The following is a 27,851-nucleotide window of genomic DNA, read 5'->3' as shown; positions in this document are numbered from 1 at the left end:
CCGACTTTGGGTTTGTTGTAAATTGTGTCAGAGTGCGCTCTGGGTCATTCGTAAATGCAGAGCATTGTCAGATTGTCCGTTTGTAAATTCCAGCCGTTTTGTAGTGTTCTGACCTCCCGGTGCTCTCGGAGAATTTACGAACACACCATAAATCAAAACGCGCATCATGATCTGAGTGAGACCTGCTGCTCTGACGCTCTCAGATTTCAGTTTCCATTTAACCCATCTGAACAGTAGGCTAAAGTTCTCTTAATAACGTGCCATAAGCCTATTTGAAGTCCCAGTCTTGTGACTGTTTAATTAGTACAGCGCCTCACAATCATCGTATCTGCTATCATAGCACTGCTATCATCCTCTTCTACCACTTGAACAAATCTTTACCAAACATTCATTTTTTTGGCCCTCCCTTCTCTTTATTTTCAACTCTCCATGTCGCAGCTTTTCTCTTATTGAATTAGACTTCGACGTTGTCCTTTTTTTCCTCCGTGAATCGACGTTAACTTGTTCTGCCCATTCCCAAAAGCATTTGGAGATTGGCATGTTTAGGTTTATGCAGTTTAGGTTTATGCAGTAATGCCAGATAGCCTAAAATAATAAATGAAAACCTCAATGTAACCTATATATATATGAATTGCACAATAATTATACATTTCTGTATTTTTCACGGTATTGTTTTCTCTTTATTCAATCCTCCCGGCACCCACCCGCCCTTCATCCACACAATATTCCATGACCCTCAACCTGCTCGCCCCGTGGATATAACCGTGAGGACTGCGGGCTATGAGCCAACGTGCGCATCACTAGAACACAGTCGCCCGTCGGGGAAAGTGAATGAGGGCAGCAAGGACGAGACATTTTACTGACTCCCCATTCCAGGTGTTGCCTACAATGTCTAGGGGCTAGATGAAGGACTGAGGTCCGCCCTCTTCTTCCTCTCTCCCTATCCCTCAATCCATCCCTACATCCAGGGTAGGGCAGGCTACAGGGGGCAGGGCTCCACTCGCAGGGGAGACCAGAGGGGAGGCGCATCGCCGGAGACCCGCTCAAACCCTCTCCTGACACAGTCAGACGGACCGACGGACGGAGGCAGGAGGCATATGCTGAAGCAAACAGTTGTGCGCTCGCTCTCCGATGTGATCCGATTTCAGAAAAAAAAACGCAACTTTTTGGTTGCAAGACCCGCGGAGTTCTATTCCAAGACGGTGGATCCGTTTGTTTTCTTCTGTTATGCGAGTGGATTTTCTTTGGAAGGAATAACGTTTTTATTTGAATATAAACGATATTTTTTATAAACTATAAACTACTTTTTTTACCCCGTTATATCGAGCTGCAGTGAACTCCGAAAGAGTTGATAAGGACAGTCAGGATGTCCCATATCTCCGTCAACGACCACCTGGAGGGGATTCTATCAGACTTCGAAGGTAAGCGCCTTCTGTCTGTCCCACGTACACTAATACACGTTCAAAACACAAAGCGGTTGAATCAACATAAAACGTCGTCTGAAGTGAATGGGATACATTGATGTTAACCTTTAGGCTACTTCAAAAGCACTCTGATTTTTACACTGCGTTTTAGGGGGGGGGGGACGTGCTTTGGGAAAGCGTCATAGAGAGGAAATGCAGTCCTCTCATATGTTTTCCTCCCTCCAGCAGAATCAGAGTCAGTGTAGTGTGTGATTAGTGTGTAATAATCAGACGGTACAGGAAGTCTCCGCAGGTATAGAGAGAGACAGGTTATGTCAACTCAGCGGTGTCGGCGAAGCTATCTCTGAAAACACTTTACCTAGCAAACACAAATACTCTTTTTCAAGTCAGAATTAGGCAGATCTGAGATGCAGAAAAATAAAGGGATTTATTGCCTACTTTTTGCCTATATTTTATTTTATAAAAAAAAAAAAAAGAAAGTAGTTTGTAGTTCTAATAGTTAGTTACACCACTACGTGGCAAAACAGTAATTGACTACTGAAAACACGGGCTAGGTTAGAATTGAGTTCAACTACAACCAAGCTACTTCAACATGTAGTTTAATGACGAGTTGAACTACATGAACCTCACCCCTTGGGGCAGCAGGTAGCCTATCGGTTAGAGCGTTGGGTCAGTAACCGAAAGGTTGCTGGATCGAATCTCCGAGCTGACCAGATAAAATAAATCAGTCGTTCTTCCTGAAAAAGGCAGTTAAATCCACTGTTCCTAGGCTGTCATTGTAAATAAGAATGTGTTCTTAACTGACTTGTCTAGTTAAATAAAGGTAAAATAAACGTCCCAACTCACTTAGCTTAGAGGAGGAGTAGTGGGGCTCCTGACACAGTAGGACTGGGCTAATACACATCACTCTGTAGTTGTGTTAGTGAGCTAATACACATCACTCTGTAGTTGAGTTAGTGGGCTAATACACATCACTATGTAGTTGTGGGCTAATACACATCACTCTGTAGTTGTGTTATGGAACTCTCTTTGTCTCTATCTCTCTTTCTCTCTCTCTTCATTCCTGGGCTCAGTTTAGACAGGTGTTGATTTGAGGCGCTAAACAAATTAGCTTAGCCTCTGGCTGGCCTGTGATATAGTCAGTGATTACATGTGTGTTGTAGAGTGTGGAACAGCACTCCCCTGTTTCCTCTGAGTTAGGTGTCACAGTTGAACAGCACCCCCCTGTTTCCTCTGGGTTAGGAACAGCACCACCTTGTTTCCTCTGGGTTAGGTGTCACAGTGGAACAGCACTCCCCCGTTTCCTCTGGGTTAGGTGTCACAATGGAACAGCACTCCCCTGTTTCCTCTGGGTTAGGTGTCACAGTGGAACAGCACCACCCTGTTTCCTCTGGGTTAGGTGTCACAGTGGAACAGCACTCCCCTGTTTCCTCTGGGTTAGGTGTCACAGTGGAACAGCACTCCCCTGTTTCCTCTGGGCTAGGTGTCACAGTGGAACAGCACTCCCCTGTTTCCTCTGGGTTAGGTGTCACAGTGGAACAGCACTCCCCTGTTTCCTCTGGGCTAGGTGTCACAGTGGAACAGCACTCCCCTGTTTCCTCTGGGCTAGGTGTCACAGTGGAACAGCACTCCCCTGTTTCCTGCCATCCTAGACCCACTTCAATTTGTATACCGCCCCAACAGGTCTACAGATGACCCAATCGCCATCACACTGCACACTGCCCTATCCCATCTGAACAAAAATAATATATATGTAAGAATGCTGTTCATTGACTACAGCTCAGCATTCAATACCATAGTTCCCTCCAAGCTCATCATCAAGCTGGAGGCCCTGGGTCTCAACCCCACCCTTTGCAACTGGGTCCTGGACTTTCTGACGGGCCGCACCCAGGTGGAGAAGTTAGGAAACAACACCTCGACTTCACTGACTCTCAACACTGGGGCCCCACAAGGGTGTGTGCTCACCCCTCTCCTGTACTACTTGTTCACCCATGACTGCGTGGCCACGCACGCCTCCAACTCAATCATCAGTAGTGGGCTTGGTCACCAACAACGACAAGACGGCCTACAGGGAGGAGGTGAGGGCACTCGGCGTGTGGTGTCAGGAAAACAACCTCTCACTCAATATCAACAAAGCAAAGGAGATGATCGTGGACTTCAGGGAATAGCAGAGGGAGCACCCCTGTCCACATTGAAGGAACCATAGTGGAGCAGGTGGAAAGTTTTAAGTTCCTCTGCGTACACATCACAGACAAACTGAAATGGTCCACCCACACAGTGTGGTGAAGAAGGTGCAACAGCGCCACAGGAGGCTGAAGAAATTTGGCTTGTCACCTAAAACCCTGACAAACTTCTACAGATGCACAATCGAGAGCATCCTGGCGGGCTGTATCACAGCCTGGTACGGCAACTGCAATGCCTTCGACCGTAAGGCTCTCCAGAGGGTAGTGAGGTCCGCACAACGCATCACCGGGGGCAAACTACCTGCCCTCCAGGATACCTACAGCACACGATGCCACAGGAAGGCCAAGAAGATCATCAAGGACAACAACCACCCGAGCCACTGCCTGTTCACACCGCTATCATCCAGAAGGCGAGGTCAATACAGGTGCATCAAAGCTGGGACTGAGAGACTGAAGAACAACTTCTATCTCAAGGCCATCAGACTGTTAAACAGCAATCACTAACTCAGAGAGGCTGCTGCCACCTTGAGACCCAATCACTGGACACTTTATTAAATCGGCCACTAGTCACTTTAAACAATGCCACTTTAATAATGTTTACATATCTTACATTACTCATATCATATGTATATACTGTATTTTATACCATCTATTGCATCTTGCCTATGCTGCTCGGCCATCGCTCATCCATATATTTATGTGTACATATTCTCATTCACCCCTTTAGATTTGTGTGTATTAGGTAGTTGATGGGAATCGTTAGATTACTTGTTAGATTTGTGTGTATAAGGTAGTTGTTGGGAATTGTTAGATTACTTGTTAGATTTGTGTGTATTAGGTAGTTGTTGGGAATTGTTAGATTACTTGTTAGATATTACTGCATTGTTGGAACTAGAAGCACAAGCATTTTGTTACACTCGCATTAACATCTGCTAACCATGTATATGTGACCAATACAATTTGATTTGATTTGATCAATAGGAGGTGAGATGTAAAACTGGCCTTAGATCAGTTTATGGGGTCAACCAAGAGAGTTGACCCTGCTATTCCTTAATTGATAGATGACAGTCCTTCCTAAACCTAATAAGCATAGCCAGGCTAAACCTAATGAGGTTTGCTGATTTAAAATCGTTGGCAAATGTTAGTCTCTGCTAGCGTGATGCTAATAGCTAAAGAGTAAACAGATCAGAGGTTGGGTAGCAGGCCAGGCTAAGCTAGGCTAGGCTACCCCCCTTAGTTACAACAACACACAAGGCTACATCTGTCTCTACTGCTGTGGACTCATCTCTTTGAACACAGGCACGCATGTACACACACACACACACTCTCGCTTTCTCTCTCCCTCTCTCTTCCGTCTTTCCAGAGGCCAAATCGTCCAGTCTTCTCCTATCCAACAGATGTTTCAGATCATTTCACTTTGCCTCCTTGTTTGGTGGCCATGTTTATTTGAATGCAGAGATACAACAAACTCTGTCTTCTCCTCAACAATCTCTTTTAGAACCAGTTTAAACACTCGTTCTTTCTCCTCAACGATCTCTTTTAGAACCAGTTTAAACACTCGTTCTTTCTCCTCAACGATCTCTTTTAGAACCAGTTTAAACACTCGTTCTTTCTCCTCAACGATCTCTTTTAGAACCAGTTTAAACACTCGTTCTTTCTCCTCAACGATCTCTTTTAGAACCAGTTTAAACACTCGTTCTTTCTCCTCAACGATCTCTTTTAGAACCAGTTTAAACACTCGTTCTTTCTCCTCAAACGATCTCTTTTAGAACCACTGCCAACATACATTCTTTCTCCTCTGTGTGGTGTGGTGTGTGGAGTCCCAGCCAACTAGGTATACCGTGTCAGATGAGATGCGACAGCCTCAAATTCAATTTGTTGACAGGGAGCCATTGTGGTGCTGACTGCTGTGGCTGTAGCTGAGCATCAGGGGCTGTTCTGTCTTGTGCCCAGTCCAATTAGTAACCTGTTCAATCACATGTATGTCCGCCAGGCAGGGGGAAACATGTGACTCAGGGTAGAAGTAGCAAATGTTCATCAAGATTGTTCAAAGGTTTAAAAAACCAATTTAAATAAATGCAACAGTTGGACAAACTTTTAGAATGTTTTTAAATCCAGCAGATATTAACTGAATTATAGCACGTAAAAAACATTGTACTGGCACGGTCAAATAAAGAAAGGCCTTCTGGCATTTTGGTGAAAAATCCTGTTTACATTTTTTTGGTAAAATAAAATAAAAAATGTCTTCTTCTAATGCTGTCATTTTTTTCATGTTATATCAGGTATTGTTTTTACACTTTGTGATAAGATAAAGATATATATGTGCCTTATTTGCATATGCTATACAGTGCCTTCAGAAATGATTCACACCTCTTAACTTTCTCAACATTGTGTTGTGTTACAGGCTGAATGTAAAATTTATTAAATTGTGATTTTTTTTTGGGGGGGGGGGGGGGGGGGGGGGGGGGTCAATGGCCAAATATCCCATAATGTCAAAGCGGAATTGTTTTTTCCCAGAATTTTTACAGATCAATAAAAAAAAATGTAGAGCTGAAATGTCTTGAATAGTCAACCTCGTTGTTATGGAAACGCCTAAATAAGTTCAGGAATAAAAATGGGCTTAATATGTCACATAATATGTTGAGTTGACTCACTCTTGTGTGCAATAATAGTGTTTAACATGAGTTTTGATTTACTTCCTCATCAGGCCATATTTTCAAGCATAGTGGTGGGCTGCATCATGTTATGGGTATGCTTGTAATCGTTAAGGACTGGGGAGTTTTTCCAAGACAAAAGATCAACTGAATGGAGCTAAGAAATGACAAAATCCGAGAGGAAATCCCCTGGTTCAGTCTGCTTTCTACCAGACACTGGGAGATGACAAACACAATAACCTAAAACATAAGACCAAAGCTACACTGGAGTTGCTTGCCAAGAAGACATTGAATGTTACCGAGTGGCCGAGTTACAGTTTCGACTTAAATATTCTTGAAAATCTATGGCAAGACCTGAAAATGGTTGCCTAGCAATGATCAACAGCCAATTTAACAGTAAATAATAATGGGTAAATGTTGCACCATCCAGGTGTGGAAAGCGGGAAAGCTCTTAGAGATTTACCCAGAACGACTGGAACCATTGGTGCTTCTACAAAGTATTGAATCAGTGGTGTGAATGAGATATTTCTGTATTATGGAGTATTGTGTATAGATGGATGAGATTTTTTATTTTTATATTTATTTATTTTTATTTTTATTTCAGCACCACAATGGCTCCCTGTCAACAAATTGAATTTGAGGCTGTCGCATCTCATCTGACACTGTATACCTAGTTGGCTGGGATTCCACACACCACACCACACAGAGGAGAAAGAATGTATGTTGGCAGTGGTTCTAAAAGAGATCGTTGAGGAGAAAGAACGAGTTTTTAAACTGGTTCTAAAAGAAAGAGTTTAAGGAGAAAGAATGAGTTTTTAAACTGGTTCTAAAAGAGATTGTTGAGGAGAAAGAACGAGTGTTTTATTTTTTTTAATCAATTTTGAATTCAGGCTGTAACACAGGATTTAACACAACAAAAATGTGGAATAAGTCAAGGGGTATGAATAATTTATGAAGGGTATATTTGCAGTCGTGAATAAATTAACATAAAGTGGTGGAACAGGACCAAAAACCTGCTACCTGCACTTACCTGTCTAGACTGACTAATTCATTTTGTTTTTGTCACTTTCTCTTGCATAATTCAACAGGTGTCAATAGCAGGATAACCATGCAATTTAAAATCAAAAAGCTTGGCTCTAGATTACACTACACTGTACCAGTAACATTGGACACAACTACTCATTCCAGGGTTTTTATTTATTTATAAAATGTTCTACATTGTAGAATAATAGCGAAGACATCAAAACTATTAAATAACACATATGGAATCATGTAGTAACCAAAAGAAGTGTTAAACAAATAATGAACGCAATCAATCCAGCGAGATTAAAGTGACCCCTCAAACACAGGAAATTGATGTCTGAAAAAGACAGACCTTTAGGCAGGCGAGGTATTCACACTGCTAATAGAAGGTTCCACAACAGCAGCTTTCAGTTCCTCCCCTTCCTGAAGAACATTAAAGGGGAATTGAAACACTAGTCCCTCCCCTTCCTGAAGGACATTAAAGGGGAATGGAAACACTAGTTCCTTCCCTTCCTGAAGGACATTAAAGGGGAATGGAAACACTAGTTCCTTCCCTTCCTGAAGGACATTAAAGGGGAATGGAAACACTAGTCTCTCCCCTTCCTGAAGGACATTAAAGGGGAATGGAAACACTAGTCTCTCCCCTTCCTGAAGGACATTAAAGGGGAATGGAAACACTAGTCTCTCCCCTTCCTGAAGGACATTAAAGGGGAATGGAAACACTAGTCTCTCCCCTTCCTGAAGGACATTAAAGGGGATTGGAAACACTAGTTCCTCCCCTTCCTGAAGGACATTAAAGGGGAATGGAAACACTAGTCCCTCCCCTTTCTGAAGGACATTAAAGGGGAATGGAAACACTAGTTCCTCCCCTTCCTGAAGGACATTAAAGGGGAATGGAAACACTAGTCCCTCCCCTTCCTGAAGGACATTAAAGGGGAATGGAAACACTAGGATTCAGAAAGGCAGCTCACTGGAACTGGTAAGTGTTTCCATTCCCCTTTAAGATCACGACTCTACAAGGAACTAGGGTGGAGTGTGGAGTTATCTGTGTGTGTGTGCGTGGGTAAGACTGTGTTCATGTATCTGCACTGATCTGAAAAGAGAGAGCAACCAATGTATTGCCCAGTGTCTAAAAGCCATAGGATGGATGAGAGGAGACCGGGTGTTGGTAACCTGATCTTAGACCGGTTGTTAGGGTCAACCTGGAATTACTGAAGCTAGGTCTATACCAAAATGGCATCCTAACAACACATCTGCCACGCTAATCCTCAACACGGGTGCCCCTCAGGGGTGCGTGCTCAGTCCCCTCCTGTACTCCCTGTTCAATCATGCCAGGCATGACTACAACACCATCATTAAGTTTGCTGACGACACAACAGTGGTAGGCCTGATCACCGACAATGTTGAGACAGCCTATAGGGAGGAGGTCAGAGACCTGGCCGGGTGGTGCCAGAATAACAACCTATCCCTCAATGTAACCAAGACTAAGGACATTATTGTGGACTACAGGAAAAGGAGGACCGAGCACGCCCCCATTCTCATCGATGGGGCTGCAGTGAAGCAGGTTTAGAGCTTCAAGTTCCTTGGTGTCCACATCACCAACAAACTATCATAGTCCAAACACACCAAGACAGTCGTGAAGAGGGCACGACAACGCCTTTTCCCCCTCAGGAGACTGAAAAGATTTGGCGTGGGTCCTCAGATCCTCAAAAATGTCTACAGCTGCACCATCGAGAGCATCCTGACTGGTTGCATCACTGCCTGGTATGGCAACTGCTTGGCCTCCGACCGCAAGGCTCTACAGAGGGTAGTGCGTACGGCCTTGTACATCACAGGGGCCAAGCTTCCTGCCATCCAGGAACCTCTATACCAGGCGGTGTCAGAGGAAGGCCCTAAAAACGGTCAAAGACTCCAGCCACCCTAGTCATAGACTGTTCTCTCTGCTACCACACAGTAAGCGGTACCTGAGCACCAAGTCGAGGTCCAAAAGCCTTCTTAACAGTTTCTAACCCCCCCGAAGCCATAAGACTCCTGAACAGCTAATCAAAGGGCTACCCAGAACCCCCTGTTTTACTCTGCTGCTATTCTCTGTTTATTATCTATGCATAGTCACTTTCATTCTACCTATATGTACATGTACATATTACCTCAATTACCTCGACTAACTGCTACCCCCTTGCCTAGTTAAAGAAAGGTTAAATAAATAAAATATATTTATAGCCTCTCTACTGTTATTTTACTGCTGCTCTTTAATTATTAGTTTTTTTTTACTTATCTATTTTTTCGTTAACATTATTTTATTATCGTTATTTTTCTTAAAACTGCATTGTTGGTTAAGGGCTTGTAAGTAAGCGTTTCACTGTAAGGTCTGCTACACCTGTTGTATTCAGCATTTCACTGTAAGGTCTACCTACACCTGTTGTATTCAGCATTTCACTGTAAGGTCTACTACACCTGTTGTATTCAGCGTTTCACTGTAAGGTCTACTACACCTGTTGTATTCAGCGTTTCACTGTAAGGTCTACCTACACCTGTTGTATTCAGCATTTCACTGTAAGGTCTACTACACCTGTTGTATTCAGCATTTCACTGTAAGGTCTACTACACCTGTTGTATTCAGCATTTCACTGTAAGGTCTACTACACCTGTTGTATTCAGCATTTCACTGTAAGGTCTACTACACCTGTTGTATTCAGCGTTTCACTGTGAGGTCTACCTACACCTGTTGTATTCAGCATTTCACTGTGAGGTCTACTACACCTGTTGTATTCAGCATTTCACTGTAAGGTCTACTACACCTGTTGTATTCAGCATTTCACTGTAAGGTCTACTACACCTGTTGTATTCAGCATTTCACTGTAAGGTCTACTACACCTGTTGTATTCAGCGTTTCACTGTAAGGTCTACTACACCTGTTGTAAGTCAGCATTTCACTGTAAGGTCTACTACACCTGTTGTATTCAGCGTTTCACTGTAAGGTCTACTACACCTGTTGTATTCAGCATTTCACTGCAAGGTCTACTACACCTGTTGTATTCGTGACTAATAAAATGTGATTTGATTTGATTTAATCCCTATATCGTGTACTACTTTAGACTAGAACCCATAAGGCTAAGTAGTGCACGATGTAGAGAATAGGGTGCCAGTTGAGATGTACCCTAAAGCAGGGTAAAGGGAAGCTGGAGGGGCAGAGGTGGGAAGTAATCTGATTCTGGACCTGTAGCTACTGCTGGGGGTCATGGCTTAAGGGTTGTCAGGGCGATGCCAGTCACTTCCTGGTACTAAACCTTAGTAGAGTCCAAGACCCCTGGTGATCACAGACACACACACACACACAGTCATTGTACCAAACCACACAGAGCCAGCCCAGTCCCATGACTTACTGACCCGGTGACTAGGTAGTTTACTGAGACAACACATCCCAGCTGTCCAGCTGCTGAGGCCTGCTGCCGTAATGCTGGCTGGAATGTAGATGAGGAGGGGGGAGATGAAGAGGGATAGTGTATATGTGTGTGTGTGTGTGTATATATGTGTGTGTCGGTGTGTGTGAAGAGGCCTGAGATTACCTTGTCCCGTGACCTGTTCCTTCCTGTCTCACCCCAAAACACTAATCTCTCACACACACACGCACACGCACACACACACACTCACACGCACACACACACACACACGCAACCACATACACACAGACACACACACACACACACCCCAGCTTTTGGTTCTCATGATGAATGCCGGTTAACACAGTGGCAAACAGGTACACCGTCACACACACAGACACACACACACACACACAGACACACACACACACACACGCAACCCGGCTTTTGGTTCTCATGATGAATGCCGGTTAACACAGTGGCAAACAGGTACACCGTCACACACACACACACACACACACACACACACACACACACACACACACACACACACACACACACACACACACCCACCCAACCACATACACACACACACAGACACCCACACACACCCAACCACATACACACACACCCAACATCATACACACAGACACACACCCAACCACATACACACAGACACTAACAGGTACAGCACGGCGCTGCCAAGTTGTTCATCCATTAAAGAGAGGCATTTGGCAGGACATCAGTGATCCGTACCCAGTGAACCGTACCCAGTGCTCAGACATGTAGCAGAGAAATAATGACCCTGAAAAAACACTGAATACACACTCTGGAAAACACACACTCAAAAAACACACACTCTGGAACGGTGAGAGAGAAGGGAAAAGTACTTCCAGTAAGTCTGAGAAGACGGGCCTCATGCCAACACTTCACAAATGATTCCTTATTTAACTCTCTTCTTTCCAACACTTCACAAATGATTCCTTATTTAACTCTCTTCTTTCCAACACTTCACAAATGATTCCTTCTCAACTCCCATCCAACACTTCACAAATTATTCCTTCTCAACTCCCTTCCAACACTTCACAAATTATTCCTTCTCAACTCCCTTCCAACACTTCACAAATGATTCCTTATTTAACTCTCTTCTTTCCAACACTTCACAAATGATTCCTTCTCAACTCCCATCCAACACTTCACAAATGATTCCATCTCAATGTAATGAACACGATGGGAGACAGAGAGCTGGCAGCAGGTGTTTATTGTAAAGGACCGCAGGAGGAGGCAGGTAGCTGGGTCCAGGGGCAGGCAGAAGGTCGTACACAGGAGGAGGCAGGTAGCTGGGTCCAGGGGCAGGCAGAAGGTCATACACAGGATGAGGCAGGTAGCTGGGTCCAGGGGCAGGCAGAAGGTCATACACAGGAGGAGGCAGGTAGCTGGGTCCAGGGGCAGGCAGAAGGTCATACACAGGAGGTCCAACAAGGCACGAGTACAGGCATTGAAAAGGAGTCGTTAGTGAGACAGGCAAAATCTATCGTACATGGGAGGAGTAAATTATGGGAAAACCAGCCCTCCGACTAGAAGTGTGTCTCAAAACAAACAATACCTCACAGTGACGGGGTGCAAAGAACTGAACTAATTGGTGTGTGTAAATGACCTACAGGTGTGTGAACAGGTGATCAGAATTCAGGTGATTAGGATCTGGAGAGTGAGCTGCATTCAGGGGATCTAGGTGTTTGAGAGTGTGAGTTGGAAGCAGACGTTACAATCAACTCCCTTCCTTCACTGCACTTCACAAATTATATCTTCTTAACTCCTTTCCTTGAAATAATCACAGATCTAACTTTTTTTTTTAAAAGACAAATATTTAACCTTTCTTTATCTAGGCAAGTCAGTTTAAGAACAAATTCTTATTTACAATGACGGCCTACCGAGTAACAGTGGCTTAACTGCCTTGTTCAGGGGCAACAGGACAGATTTTGACCTCGTCGGCTCTGAAGGAGGGGAGATAAGGAGCTCTACATGGAGTGTGTAGTTGAAAAGCAGCTGGTTCTAACTACATAGATATCATCACATCAGAGCAGCTGTTCCAACTACATAGATATCATCACATCAGAGCAGCTGTTCCAACTACATAGATGTCATCACATCAGAGCAGCTGGTTCTAACTACATAGATATCATCACATCAGAGCAGCTGGTTCTAACTACATAGATATCATCACATCAGACCAGCTGTTCTAACTACATAGATATCATCACATCAGAGCAGCTGTTCTAACTACATAGATATCATCACATCAGGGCAGCTGTTCTAACTACATAGATATCATCACATCAGAACAGCTGGTTCCAACTACATAGATATCATCACATCAGAGCAGCTGTTCTAACTACATAGATATCATCACATCAGAGCAGCTGGTTCTAACTACATAGATATCATCACATCAGAGCAGCTGTTCTAACTACATAGATATCATCACATCAGAGCAGCTGTTCTAACTACATAGATATCATCACATCAGAGCAGCTGCTCCAACTACATAGATATCATCACATCAGAGCAGCTGTTCTAACTACATAGATATCATCACATCAGAGCAGCTGGTTCTAACTACATAGATATCAGAGCAGCTGTTCTAACTACATAGATATCTGAGCAGCTGTTCTAACTACATAGATATCAGAGCAGCTGTTCTAACTACATAGATATCATCACATCAGAGCAGCTGCTCCAACTACATAGATATCATCACATCAGAGCAGCTGTTCTAACTACATAGATATCATCACATCAGAGCAGCTGTTCTAACTACATAGATATCATCACATCAGAGCAGCTGGTTCTAACTACATAGATATCATCACATCAGAGCAGCTGGTTCTAACTACATAGATATCATCACATCAGAGCAGCTGGTTCTAACTACATAGATATCATCACATCAGAGCAGCTGGTTCCAACTACATAGATATCATCACATCAGAGCAGCTGGTTCTAACTACATAGATATCATCACATCAGAGCAGCTGTTCCAACTACATAGATATCAGAGCAGCTGTTCTAACTACATAGATATCATCACATCAGAGCAGCTGGTTCCAACTACATAGATATCATCACATCAGAGCAGCTGGTTCTAACTACATAGATATCATCACATCAGAGCAGCTGTTCTAACTACATAGATATCATCACATCAACACAGCTGTTCCAACTACATAGATATCATCACATCAGAGCACCTGGTCTAACTACATAGATATCATCACATCAGAGCAGCTGTTCTAACTACATAGATATCATCACATCAGAGCAGCTGCTCCAACTACATAGATATCATCACATCAGAGCAGCTGTTCCAAATACATAGATATCATCACATCAGAGCAGCTGGTCTAACTACATAGATATCAGAGCAGCTGGTTCTAACTACATAGATATCATCACATCAGAGCAGCTGTTCTAACTACATAGATATCATCTCATCAGAGCAGCTGTTCCAACTACATAGATATCATCACATCAGACCAGCTGTTCTAACTACATAGATATCATCACATCAGAGCAGCTGGTTCCAACTACATAGATATCATCACATCAGAGCAGCTGGTCTAACTACATAGATATCAGAGCAGCTGTTCCAACTACATAGATATCATCACATCAGAGCAGCTGTTCCAACTACATAGATATCATCACATCAGAGCAGCTGTTCTAACTACATAGATATCAGAGCAGCTGTTCCAACTACATAGATATCATCACATCAGAGCAGCTGTTCTAACTACATAGATATCATCACATCAGAGCAGCTGGTTCTAACTACATAGATATCATCACATCAGAGCAGCTGCTCCAACTACATAGATATCATCACATCAGAGCAGCTGGTTCCAACTACATAGATATCATCACATCAGAGCAGCTGTTCTAACTACATAGATATCATCACATCAGAGCAGCTGGTTCCAACTACATAGATATCATCACATCAGAGCAGCTGTTCTAACTACATAGATATCAGAGCAGCTGTTCCAACTGCATAGATATCATCACATCAGAGCAGCTGTTCCAACTACATAGATATCATCACATCAGAGCAGCTGTTCTAACTACATAGATATCAGAGCAGCTGTTCCAACTACATAGATATCATCACATCAGAGCAGCTGTTCTAACTACATAGATATCATCACATCAGAGCAGCTGTTCTAACTACATAGATATCATCACATCAGAGCAGCTGTTCTAACTACATAGATATCATCACATCAGAGCAGCTGTTCTAACTACATAGATATCAGAGCAGCTGTTCCAACTACATAGATATCATCACATCAGAGCAGCTGTTCTAACTACATAGATATCAGAGCAGCTGTTCCAACTACATAGATATCATCACATCAGAGCAGCTGTTCTAACTACATAGATATCAGAGCAGCTGTTCTAACTACATAGATATCATCACATCAGAGCAGCTGGTTCTAACTACATAGATATCATCACATCAGAGCAGCTGGTTCCAACTACATAGATATCATCACATCAGAGCAGCTGTTCTAACTACATAGATATCAGAGCAGCTGTTCCAACTACATAGATATCATCACATCAGAGCAGCTGTTCCAACTACATAGATATCATCACATCAGAGCAGCTGTTCTAACTACATAGATATCAGAGCAGCTGTTCCAACTACATAGATATCATCACATCAGAGCAGCTGTTCTAACTACATAGATATCATCACATCAGAGCAGCTGGTTCTAACTACATAGATATCATCACATCAGAGCAGCTGGTTCTAACTACATAGATATCATCACATCAGAGCAGCTGCTCCAACTACATAGATATCATCACATCAGAGCAGCTGTTCCAACTACATAGATATCATCACATCAGAGCAGCTGTTCTAACTACATAGATATCATCACATCAGAGCAGCTGGTTTTAACTACATAGATATCATCACATCAGAGCAGCTGGTTCTAACTACATAGATATCATCACATCAGAGCAGCTGGTTCCAACTACATAGATATCATCACATCAGACCAGCTGTTCTAACTACATAGATATCATCACATCAGACCAGCTGTTCTAACTACATAGATATCATCACATCAGAGCAGCTGTTCTAACTACATAGATATCATCACATCAGAGCAGCTGTTCTAACTACATAGATATCATCACATCAGAGCAGCTGTTCTAACTACATAGATATCATCACATCAGAGCAGCTGGTTCTAACTACATAGATATCATCACATCAACACAGCTGTTCCAACTACATAGATATCATCACATCAGAGCAGCTGTTCTAACTACATAGATATCATCACATCAGAGCAGCTGTTCTAACTACATAGATATCATCACATCAGAGCAGCTGTTCTAACTACATAGATATCATCAGATCAGAGCAGCTGGTTCTAACTACATAGATATCATCACATCAGAGCAGCTGTTCTAACTACATAGATATCATCACATCAGAGCAGCTGTTCTAACTACATAGATATCATCACATCAGAGCAGCTGTTCTAACTACATAGATATCATCACATCAGAGCAGCTGGTTCCAACTACATAGATATCATCACATCAGAGCAGCTGGTTCCAACTACATAGATATCATCACATCAGAGCAACTGGTTCCAACTACATAGATATCATCACATCAGAGCAGCTGTTCTAACTTCATAGATATCATAGCAGCTGGTTCTAACTACATAGATATCAGAGCAGCTGTTCCAACTACATAGATATCATCACATCAGAGCAGCTGTTCCAACTACATAGATATCATCACATCAGAGCAGCTGGTTCTAACTACATAGATATCATCACATCAGAGCAGCTGTTCTAACTACATAGATATCATCACATCAGAGCAGCTGTTCTAACTACATAGATATCATCACATCAGAGCAGCTGGTTCTAACTACATAGATATCATCACATCAGAGCAGCTGTTCCAACTACATAGATATCATCACATCAGAGCAGCTGGTTCTAACTACATAGATATCATCACATCAGAGCAGCTGTTCCAACTACATAGATATCATCACATCAGAGCAGCTGGTTCTAACTACATAGATATCATCACATCAACACAGCTGGTTCTAACTACATAGATATCATCACATCAGAGCAGCTGTTCTAACTACATAGATATCATCACATCAACACAGCTGGTTCTAACTACATAGATATCATCACATCAGAGCAGCTGTTCCAACTACATAGATATCATCACATCAGAGCAGCTGTTCCAACTACATAGATATCATCACATCAGAGCAGCTGTTCTAACTACATAGATATCATCACATCAGAGCAGCTGTTCCAACTACATAAATATCATCACATCAGAGCAGCTGTTCCAACTACATAGATATCATCACATCAGATCAGCTGTTCTAACTACATAGATATCATCACATCAGAGCAGCTGGTTCCAACTACATAGATATCAGAGCAGCTGGTTCTAACTACATAGATATCATCACATCAGAGCAGCTGTTCCAACTACATAGATATCATCACATCAGAGCAGCTGTTCCAACTACATAGATATCATCACATCAGAGCAGCTGTTCTAACTACATAGATATCATCACATCAGAGCAGCTGTTCCAACTACATAGATATCATCACATCAGAGCAGCTGTTCTAACTACATAGATATCATCACATCAGAGCAGCTGTTCCAACTACATAGATATCATCACATCAGAGCAGCTGGTTCTAACTACATAGATATCAGAGCAGCTGTTCTAACTACATAGATATCTGAGCAGCTGTTCTAACTACATAGATATCAGAGCAGCTGTTCTAACTACATAGATATCATCACATCAGAGCAGCTGCTCCAACTACATAGATATCATCACATCAGAGCAGCTGTTCTAACTACATAGATATCATCACATCAGAGCAGCTGTTCTAACTACATAGATATCATCACATCAGAGCAGCTGGTTCTAACTACATAGATATCAGAGCAGCTGTTCTAACTACATAGATATCATCACATCAGAGCAGCTGGTTCCAACTACATAGATATCATCACATCAGAGCAGCTGGTTCCAACTACATAGATATCATCACATCAGAGCAGCTGGTTCCAACTACATAGATATCATCACATCAGAGCAGCTGGTTCCAACTACATAGATATCAGAGCAGCTGTTCCAACTACATAGATATCATCACATCAGAGCAGCTGGTTCTAACTACATAGATATCATCACATCAGAGCAGCTGGTTCCAACTACATAGATATCAGAGCAGCTGGTTCCAACTACATAGATATCATCACATCAGAGCAGCTGGTTCTAACTACATAGATATCATCACATCAGAGCAGCTGTTCCAACTACATAGATATCATCACATCAGAGCAGCTGTTCCAACTACATAGATATCATCACATCAGAGCAGCTGGTTCTAACTACATAGATATCATCACATCACAGCAGCTGGTTCTAACTACATAGATATCATCACATCAGAGCAGCTGTTCCAACTACATAGATATCATCACATCAGAGCAGCTGTTCCAACTACATAGATATCATCACATCAGAGCAGCTGGTTCTAACTACATAGATATCATCACATCAGAGCAGCTGTTCCAACTACATAGATATCATCACATCAGAGCAGCTGTTCTAACTACATAGATATCATCACATCAGAGCAGCTGGTTCTAACTACATAGATATCATCACATCAGAGCAGCTGTTCCAACTACATAGATATCATCACATCAGAGCAGCTGTTCTAACTACATAGATATCATCACATCACAGCAGCTGTTCTAACTACATAGATATCATCACATCAGAGCAGCTGGTTCCAACTACATAGATATCATCACATCAGAGCAGCTGGTTCTAACTACATAGATATCATCACATCAGAGCAGCTGGTTCTAACTACATAGATATCAGAGCAGCTGTTCTAACTACATAGATATCATCACATCAGAGCAGCTGGTTCTAACTACATAGATATCATCACATCAGAGCAGCTGGTTCTAACTACATAGATATCATCACATCAGAGCAGCTGGTTCTAACTACATAGATATCATCACATCAGAGCAGCTGGTTCCAACTACATAGATATCATCACATCAGAGCAGCTGGTTCCAACTACATAGATATCATCACATCAGAGCAGCTGGTTCCAACTACATAGATATCATCACATCAGAGCAGCTGTTCTAACTACATAGATATCATCACATCAGAGCAGCTGGTTATAACTACATAGATATCATCACATCAGAGCAGCTGGTTCCAACTACATAGATATCAGAGCAGCTGTTCCAACTACATAGATATCATCACATCAGAGCAGCTGGTTCTAACTACATAGATATCATCACATCAGAGCAGCTGGTTCCAACTACATAGATATCAGAGCAGCTGGTTCCAACTACATAGATATCATCACATCAGAGCAGCTGGTTCTAACTACATAGATATCATCACATCAGAGCAGCTGTTCCAACTACATAGATATCATCACATCAGAGCAGCTGTTCTAACTACATAGATATCATCACATCAGAGCAGCTGTTCTAACTACATAGATATCATCACATCAACACAGCTGTTCCAACTACATAGATATCATCACATCAGAGCAGCTGTTCTAACTACATAGATATCATCACATCAGAGCAGCTGTTCTAACTACATAGATATCATCACATCAGAGCAGCTGTTCTAACTACATAGATATCATCACATCAGAGCAGCTGGTTCCAACTACATAGATATCATCACATCAGAGCAGCTGGTTCTAACTACATAGATATCATCACATCAGAGCAGCTGGTTCCAACTACATAGATATCATCACATCAGAGCAGCTGGTTCCAACTACATAGATATCATCACATCAGAGCAGCTGTTTCTAACTACATAGATATTATCACATCAGAGCAGCTGTTCTAACTACATAGATATCATCACATCAGAGCAGCTGTTCTAACTACATAGATATCATCACATCAGAGCAGCTGTTCCAACTACATAGATATCATCACATCAGAGCAGCTGGTTCCAACTACATAGATATCATCACATCAGACCAGCTGTTCCAACTACATAGATATCATCACATCAGAGCAGCTGGTTCCAACTACATAGATATCATCACATCAGATCAGCTGGTTCTAACTACATAGATATCATCACATCAGAGCAGCTGGTTCTAACTACATAGATATCATCACATCAGATCAGCTGGTTCTAACTACATAGATATCATCACATCAGAGCAGCTGGTCCAACTACATAGATATCATCACATCAGATCAGCTGGTTCTAACTACATAGATATCATCACATCAGAGCAGCTGGTTCTAACTACATAGATATCATCACATCAGAGCAGCTGTTCTAACTACATAGATATCATCACATCAACACAGCTGTTCCAACTACATAGATATCATCACATCAGAGCAGCTGTTCTAACTACATAGATATCATCACATCAGAGCAGCTGTTCTAACTACATAGATATCATCACATCAGAGCAGCTGTTCTAACTACATAGATATCATCACATCAGAGCAGCTGGTTCCAACTACATAGATATCATCACATCAGAGCAGCTGGTTCTAACTACATAGATATCATCACATCAGAGCAGCTGGTTCCAACTACATAGATATCATCACATCAGAGCAGCTGGTTCCAACTACATAGATATCATCACATCAGAGCAGCTGTTTCTAACTACATAGATATTATCACATCAGAGCAGCTGTTCTAACTACATAGATATCATCACATCAGAGCAGCTGTTCTAACTACATAGATATCATCACATCAGAGCAGCTGTTCCAACTACATAGATATCATCACATCAGAGCAGCTGGTTCCAACTACATAGATATCATCACATCAGACCAGCTGTTCCAACTACATAGATATCATCACATCAGAGCAGCTGGTTCCAACTACATAGATATCATCACATCAGATCAGCTGGTTCTAACTACATAGATATCATCACATCAGAGCAGCTGGTTCTAACTACATAGATATCATCACATCAGATCAGCTGGTTCTAACTACATAGATATCATCACATCAGAGCAGCTGGTCCAACTACATAGATATCATCACATCAGATCAGCTGGTTCTAACTACATAGATATCATCACATCAGAGCAGCTGGTTCTAACTACATAGATATCATCAGATCAGAGCAGCTGTTCCAACTACATAGATATCATCACATCAGATCAGTCGTACCACATCAGTGTTGACTTTAGGGGAGGCAGGATTCTGTTTCTAAACTATGGAACACTACCTAGTGATACAGGGGATCTCTCTCAATGTGTGTTCCTGGGATTCTTCACATCCTCTCTCCCTATTGGACAAGGAGGTCCAAGGTCCAATGACAACGAGGTAGGAAGAGGATGCAAGGAATCAAGGAACAAAATGATTGAGATCAGATATTTATTAATCCTTTAGCACAACACAGCAGACTCCAATAATCAACTCATCATGGAGCTTCATTTGTGGAGTCAGGTGTGTAGTGCTGGGGCCTAAACAGCATGTACCTCTCTACTAGTAGAATCAGGTGTGTAGTGCTGGGACCTAAACAACATGTACCTCTCTACTAGTAGAATCAGGTGTATAGTGCTGGGCCCTAAACAACATGTACCTCTCTACTAGTAGAATCAGGTGTGTAGTGCTGGGGCCTAACAACATGTACCTCTCTACTAGTAGAATCAGGTGTGTAGTGCTGGGGCCTAAACAACATGTACCTCTCTACTAGTAGAATCAGGTGTGTAGTGCTGGGGCCTAACAACATGTACCTCTCTACTAGTAGAATCAGGTGTGTAGTGCTGGGACCTAAACAACATGTACCTCTCTACTAGTAGAATCAGGTGTGTAGTGCTGGGGCCTAAACAACATGTACCTCTCTACTAGTAGAATCAGGTGTGTAGTGCTGGGGCCTAAACAACATGTACCTCTCTACTAGTAGAATCAGGTGTGTAGTGCTGGGGCCTAAACAACATGCACCTCTCTACTAGTAGAATCAGGTGTGTAGTGCTGGGGCCTAAACAACATGTACGTGTTCTAATGGTTTAGTCTAGGACTGAGTGTTGGACAATCTGATCCTAGATCTGTTGCTATAAGGCATTCTGTGATAATAAGAATCTTTGCTATTATACCCCTCGGGGACTTTTATTTTTTCATAGAGGCCCAATGGTTAAGTCTAGGACTGAGCGTTGGACAATCTGATCCTAGATCTGTTGCTATAAGGCCTTCTGTGATAATAAGAATCTTTGCTATTATACCCCTCGGGGACTTTTATCTTGGAGTAGAGGCACAGTGATGTAAGTGGCCCAATGGTTAAGTCTAGGACTTAGCGTTGGACAATCTGATCCTAGATCTGTTGCTAAAAGGCCTTCTGTGATAATAAGAATCCCTGCTATTATACCCCTCGGGGACTTTTATCTTGGAGTAGAGGCACAGTGATGTAAGTGGCCCAATGGTTAAGTCTAGGACTTAGCGTTGGACAATCTGATCCTAGATCTGTTGCTAAAAGGCCTTCTGTGATAATAAGAATCCCTGCTATTATACCCCTCGGGGACTTTTATCTTGGAGTAGAGGCACAGTGATGTAAGTGTCCAAGTGTTCAATTCACAACCAAGGTGCTCTTTAAGTGTGTGTGTGTGTGTGTGTGTGTGTGTGTGTGTGTGTGTGTGTGTGTGTGTGTGTGTGTGTGTGTGTGTGTGTGTGTGTGAGCGTGCCCCAGGCAGTATGTCCTGGCTCTTATTTCCAGCCCTACGACATTGCAAAATGGCCGCTCGGAATTTCACTTCCAGGTGTGCTCTGGTGAGAGAAGGGGATGTTTACAGGTACACAGAATGGCACGTGTGTGTGTGTGTGTGTGTGTGTGTGTGTGTGTGTGTGTGTGTGTGTGTGTGTGTGTGTGTGTATGTGTAATTGAGTGTGTTTGCACGTGTCAGCATGGGTTTAGGTGTGTGTGTGTGTGTGTGTGTGTGTGTGTGTGTGTGTGTGTGTGTGTGTGTGTGTGTGCCAGCGTGTGTGTGTGCTGGTAATAGTATTGGGGTCGTCAGAGAGTATACCTCCATGGAATGTTGGAGGAGAGGGGGAGTCGGTGTCGCGACAAGCCCAGACACGTGCCTCTGTGCCTGCATGTCCACGGGACGGCGCTCCTTTAGCAGGTCTGGTGCCCTGGAGGAACCAAGTTTGGATCCCAACACATCATGTCACATCTAACTATATTTAAACATCTTAGTGTTGTCTGGGCCTCTCACTTAAACCATTGGTCCAGGGGAGAGAGGAAGGGAAGGGGGAGAGGGGGAGATAGAAGGAGAGGAAGGGGGTGAGTAGGGAGAGATGAAAGGTGGTAAGGAGAGATAGAAAGAGATGAAGGGGTGAGTATGGAGAGATGGAAGGGGGTGAGTATGGAGAGATAGAAGGAGATGAAGGGGGTGAGTATGGAGAGATAGAAGGAGAGGAAGGGGGTGAGTATGGAGAGATAGAAGGAGAGGATGGGGGTGAGTATGGAGAGATGGAAGGAGAGGAAGGGGGTGAGTATGGAGAGATAGAAGGAGATGAAGGGGGTGAGTATGGAGAGATAGAAGGGGGTGAGTATGGAGAGATAGAAGGAGAGGAAGGGGGTGAGTATGGAGAGATAGAAGGGGGTGAGTATGGAGAGATGGAAGGAGAGGAAGGGGGTGAGTATGGAGAGATAGAAGGAGAGGAAGGGGGTATGGAGAGATAGAAGGAGAGGAAGGGGGTGAGTAGGGAGAGATAGAAGGAGATGAAGTGGGTGAGTATGGAGAGATAGAAGGAGATGAAGGGGGTGAGTATGGAGAGATAGAAGGAGAGGAAGGGGGTGAGTAGGGAGAGATAGAAGGAGATGAAGGGGGTGAGTATGGAGAGATGGAAGGAGAGGAAGGGGGTGAGTATGGAGAGATAGAAAGAGAGGAAGGGGGTGAGTATGGAGAGATAGAAGGAGAGGAAGGGGGTGAGTATGGAGAGATAGAAGGGGGTGAGTATGGAGAGATAGAAGGAGAGGAAGGGGGTGAGTAGGGAGAGATAGAAGGAGAGGAAGGGGGTGAGTATGGAGCGATAGAAGGAGAGGAAGGGGGTGAGTATGGAGAGATAGAAGGGGGTGAGTAGGGAGAGATAGAAGGAGAGGAAGGGGGTGAGTATGGAGAGATAGAAGGAGAGGAAGGGGGTGAGTATGGAGAGATAGAAGGAGAGGAAGGGGGTGAGTATGGAGAGATGGAAGGAGAGGAAGGGGGTGAGTATGGAGAGATGGAAGGAGAGGAAGGGGGTGAGTAAGGAGAGATAGAAGGGGGTGAGTATGGAGAGATAGAAGGAGAGGAAGGGGGTGAGTATGGAGAGATGGAAGGAGAGGATGGGGGTGAGTATGGAGAGATAGAAGGAGAGGAAGAGGGTGAGTATGGAGAGATAGAAGGGGGTGAGTGTGGAGAGATAGAAGGAGAGGAAGGGGGTGAGTAGGGATAGATGGAAGGAGAGGAAGGGGGTGAGTAGGGAGAGATAGAAGGAGAGGAAGGGGGTGAGTATGGAGAGATGGAAGGAGAGGAAGGGGGTGAGTATGGAGAGATGGAAGGAGAGGAAGGGGTGAGTAGGGAGAGATGGAAGGAGAGGAAGGGGGTGAGTATGGAGAGATAGAAGGAGAGGAAGGGGTGAGTAGGGAGAGATGGAAGGAGAGGAAGGGGGTGAGTATGGAGAGATGGAAGGAGAGGAGGGGGGTAAGTATGGAGAGATAGAAGGAGAGGAAAACCCAACCCCAGTCAGTAAATACCTGTGTGTGTGTGTGTGTGTGTGTGTGTGTGTGTGTGTGTGTGTGTGTGTGTGTGTGTGTGTGTGTGTGTGTGTGTGTGTGACTGAGTGAGTGAGTGAGTGAGTGAGTGAGTGAGTGAGTGAGTGAGTGAGTGAGTGAGTGAGTGAGTGAGAGAGAGAGAGAGAGAGAGAGAGAGAGATTCTCTGTTTAGTTGTTATCAGATCCAGCATTGTGTAAGAAGAGAGGATTAGGGTTCACAGCACTGTGAGAACAAGAGGGTGCTGGATAACACAAACACACACACACACACACACACACACACACACACACACACACACACACACACACACACACACACACACACACACACACACACACACACACACACACACACACACACACCACACACCACACACACACACACACACACACACACCACACACCACACACACACACACACACACATATAAACACACACACACACACACCCTAGCAGAGCTGAGGGGGGACAGGGTGCTCTACTGCCACCATCATTATTTCTCAGTGTTTGACAGTGTTTGACAGCCCTAACCCTAACCTGATACCAGCCCTAACCTGATACCAGCCCTAACCTGATACCACGGGGTTATAACCTGATACCAGCCCTAACCCTAACCTGATACCACGGGGTGATAACCTAATACCAGCCCTAACCCTAACCTGATACCAGCCCAAACCCTAACCTGATACCAGCCATAACCCTAACCTGATACCACGGGGTGATAACCTGATACCAGCCCTAACCTGATACCACAGGGTGATAACCTGATACCACGGGGTGATAACCTGATACCACGGGGTGATAACCTGATATCAGCCCTAACCCTAACCTGATACCAGCCCTAACCCTAACATGATACCAGCGCTAACCCTAACCTGATACCACGGGGTGATGACCTGATACCAGCCCAAACCTGTAACCATGGGGTGTTTACCTGATACCAGCCCAAACCCTAACCTGATACCAGCCCAAACTCTAACCTGATACCAGCCCAAACTCTAACCTGATACCAGCCCAAACCCTAACCTGATACCAGCCCTAACCCTAACCTGATACCAGCCCAAACTCTAACCTGATACCAGCCCAAACCCTAACCTGATACCACAGGGTGATAACCTGATACCAGCCCTATCCCTAACCTGATACCAGCCCAAACTCTAACCTGATACCAGCCCAAACTCTAACCTGATACCAGCCCAAACTCTAACCTGATACCAGCCCAAACCCTAACCTGATACCAGCCCTAACCCTAACCTGATACCAGCCCAAACTCTAACCTGATACCAGCCCAAACTCTAACCTGATACCAGCCCTAACCCTAACCTGAGACCAGCCCAAACTCTAACCTGATACCAGCCCAAACCCTAACCTGATACCACAGGGTGATAACCTGATACCAGCCCTATCCCTAAGCCCAAACTCTAACCTGATACCAGCCCAAACTCTAACCTGATACCAGCCCAAACTCTTACCTGATACCAGCCCAAAACCTAACCTGATACCACAGGGTGATAAACTGAAACAATGCGTTGTCCAATTTACGAAAAATATTGCCGTAAATAGTGTGATTTGCGTCACAACTAAATAAACGATAGAGCATAATATGAAACGATAGACGGTTTTCTATCATCACACGATATACTGTACATACTACCTTTAATCAGCCTGACTAACCGGTGCCGGTATATAGTCTCCCTACTGTATATAGCCTCTCTACTGTTATAGCCTCTCTACTGTATATAGCCTCTCTACTGTATATAGCCTCTCTACTGCATATAGCCTCTCTACTGTATATAGCCTCTCTACTGTATATAGCCTCTCTACTGCATATAACCTCTCTACTGTATATAGCCTCTCTACTGTATATAGCCTCTCTACTGTATATAGCCTGTCTTTTTACTGTTGTTTTATTTCTTTACTTATCTATTGTTCACCTAATAACTTTTTCTGCACTGTTGGTTAGAGGCTGTAAGTCAGCATTTCACTGTGAGGTCTACACTGTTGGATAGAGCCTGTAAGTCAGCATTTCACTGTGAGGTCTACACTGTTGGTTAAGGGCTTGTCAGTAAGCATTTCACTGTGAGGTCTACACTGTTGGTTAAGGGCTTGTCAGTAAAGCATTTCACTGTAAGGTCTACACTGTTGGTTAAGGGCTTGTAAGTAAGCATTTCACTGTGAGGTCTACACTATTGTTCAGAGCCTGTAAGTAAGCATTTCACTGTGAGGTCTACACTATTGGTTAGAGCCTGTAAGTCAGCATTTCACTGTGAGGTCTACACTGTTGGTTAAGGGCTTGTCAGTAAGCATTTCACTGTGAGGTCTACACTGTTGGTTAAGGGCTTGTAAGTAAGCATTTCACTGTGAGGTCTACACTATTGGTTAGAGCCTGTAAGTAAGCATTTCACTGTGAGGTCTACACTATTGGTTAGAGCCTGTAAGTAAGCATTTCACTGTAAGGTCTGTACAGTATACGCCTTCATCCAATGTGTAGAATGGAATGGAACTGAGAGTCATGACCATGGGCTATTCCTCACTATAACGTGTACAGCAGAAAGATGTCAGTTATTTAGTCTGCCCCCAGGTGTTTAGGGAGAGGTGTTTAGGGAGAGGTGTTTAGGGAGAGGTGTTTAGGGAGAGGTGTTTAGGGAGCGGTGTTTAGGGAGAGGTGTTTAGGGAGAGGTGTTTAGGGAGAGGTGTTTAGGGAGAGGTGTCACTCCGCCCCCAGGTGTTTAGGGAGAGGTGTCACTCCGCCCCCAGGTGTTTAGGGAGAGGTGTCACTCCGCCCCCAGGTGTTTAGGGAGAGGTGTCACTCCGCCCCCAGGTGTTTAGGGAGAGGTGTCACTCCGCCCCCAGGTGTTTAGGGAGAGGTGTCACTCCGCCCCCAGGTGTTTAGGGAGAGGTGTCACTCCGCCCCCAGGTGTTTAGGGAGAGGTGTCACTCCGCCCCCAGGTGTTTAGGGAGAGGTGTCACTCCGCCCCCAGGTGTTTAGGGAGAGGTGTCACTCCGCCCCCAGGTGTTTAGGGAGAGGTGTCACTCCGCCCCCAGGTGTTTAGGGAGAGGTGTCACTCCGCCCCCAGGTGTTTAGGGAGAGGTGTCACTCCGCCCCCAGGTGTTTAGGGAGAGGTGTCACTCCGCCCCCAGGTGTTTAGAGAGAGGTGTCACTCCGCCCCCAGGTGTTTAGGGAGAGGTGTCACTCCGCCCCCAGGTGTTTAGGGAGAGGTGTCACTCCGCCCCCATTAGTAAAATCTTTTTCTTTACTGTTGTATTCGACATGACAAATAAAGTTTGATTTGATTTGATTTCCA

The 27,851-nt window shown here is 43.8% G+C and overlaps 1 protein-coding gene across 1 annotated transcript in view; it reads left to right on the top strand.

Annotated features, from left to right (window-relative positions):
* The first annotated feature begins 1,073 nt into the window (after window positions 1-1,073).
* LOC139421775 (neuronal-specific septin-3-like) overlaps window positions 1,074-27,851 on the top strand; it is a 156,123-nt gene continuing 129,345 nt past the window's right edge. Inside the window, exon 1 of the mRNA XM_071172896.1 lies at window positions 1,074-1,421. Within this exon, the coding sequence (XP_071028997.1) occupies window positions 1,367-1,421 (55 nt within the window). The 5' untranslated portion in view covers window positions 1,074-1,366. The remainder of the gene's footprint in view (window positions 1,422-27,851) is intronic.

The sequence above is a fragment of the Oncorhynchus clarkii genome, chromosome 12 (assembly GCF_045791955.1).
Source record: "Oncorhynchus clarkii lewisi isolate Uvic-CL-2024 chromosome 12, UVic_Ocla_1.0, whole genome shotgun sequence".
In the NCBI taxonomy this organism is placed as follows: domain Eukaryota; kingdom Metazoa; phylum Chordata; class Actinopteri; order Salmoniformes; family Salmonidae; genus Oncorhynchus; species Oncorhynchus clarkii.
Note: the sequence above shows the minus strand (reverse complement) of the source record. Positions and strands in the feature narration are given on the sequence as shown.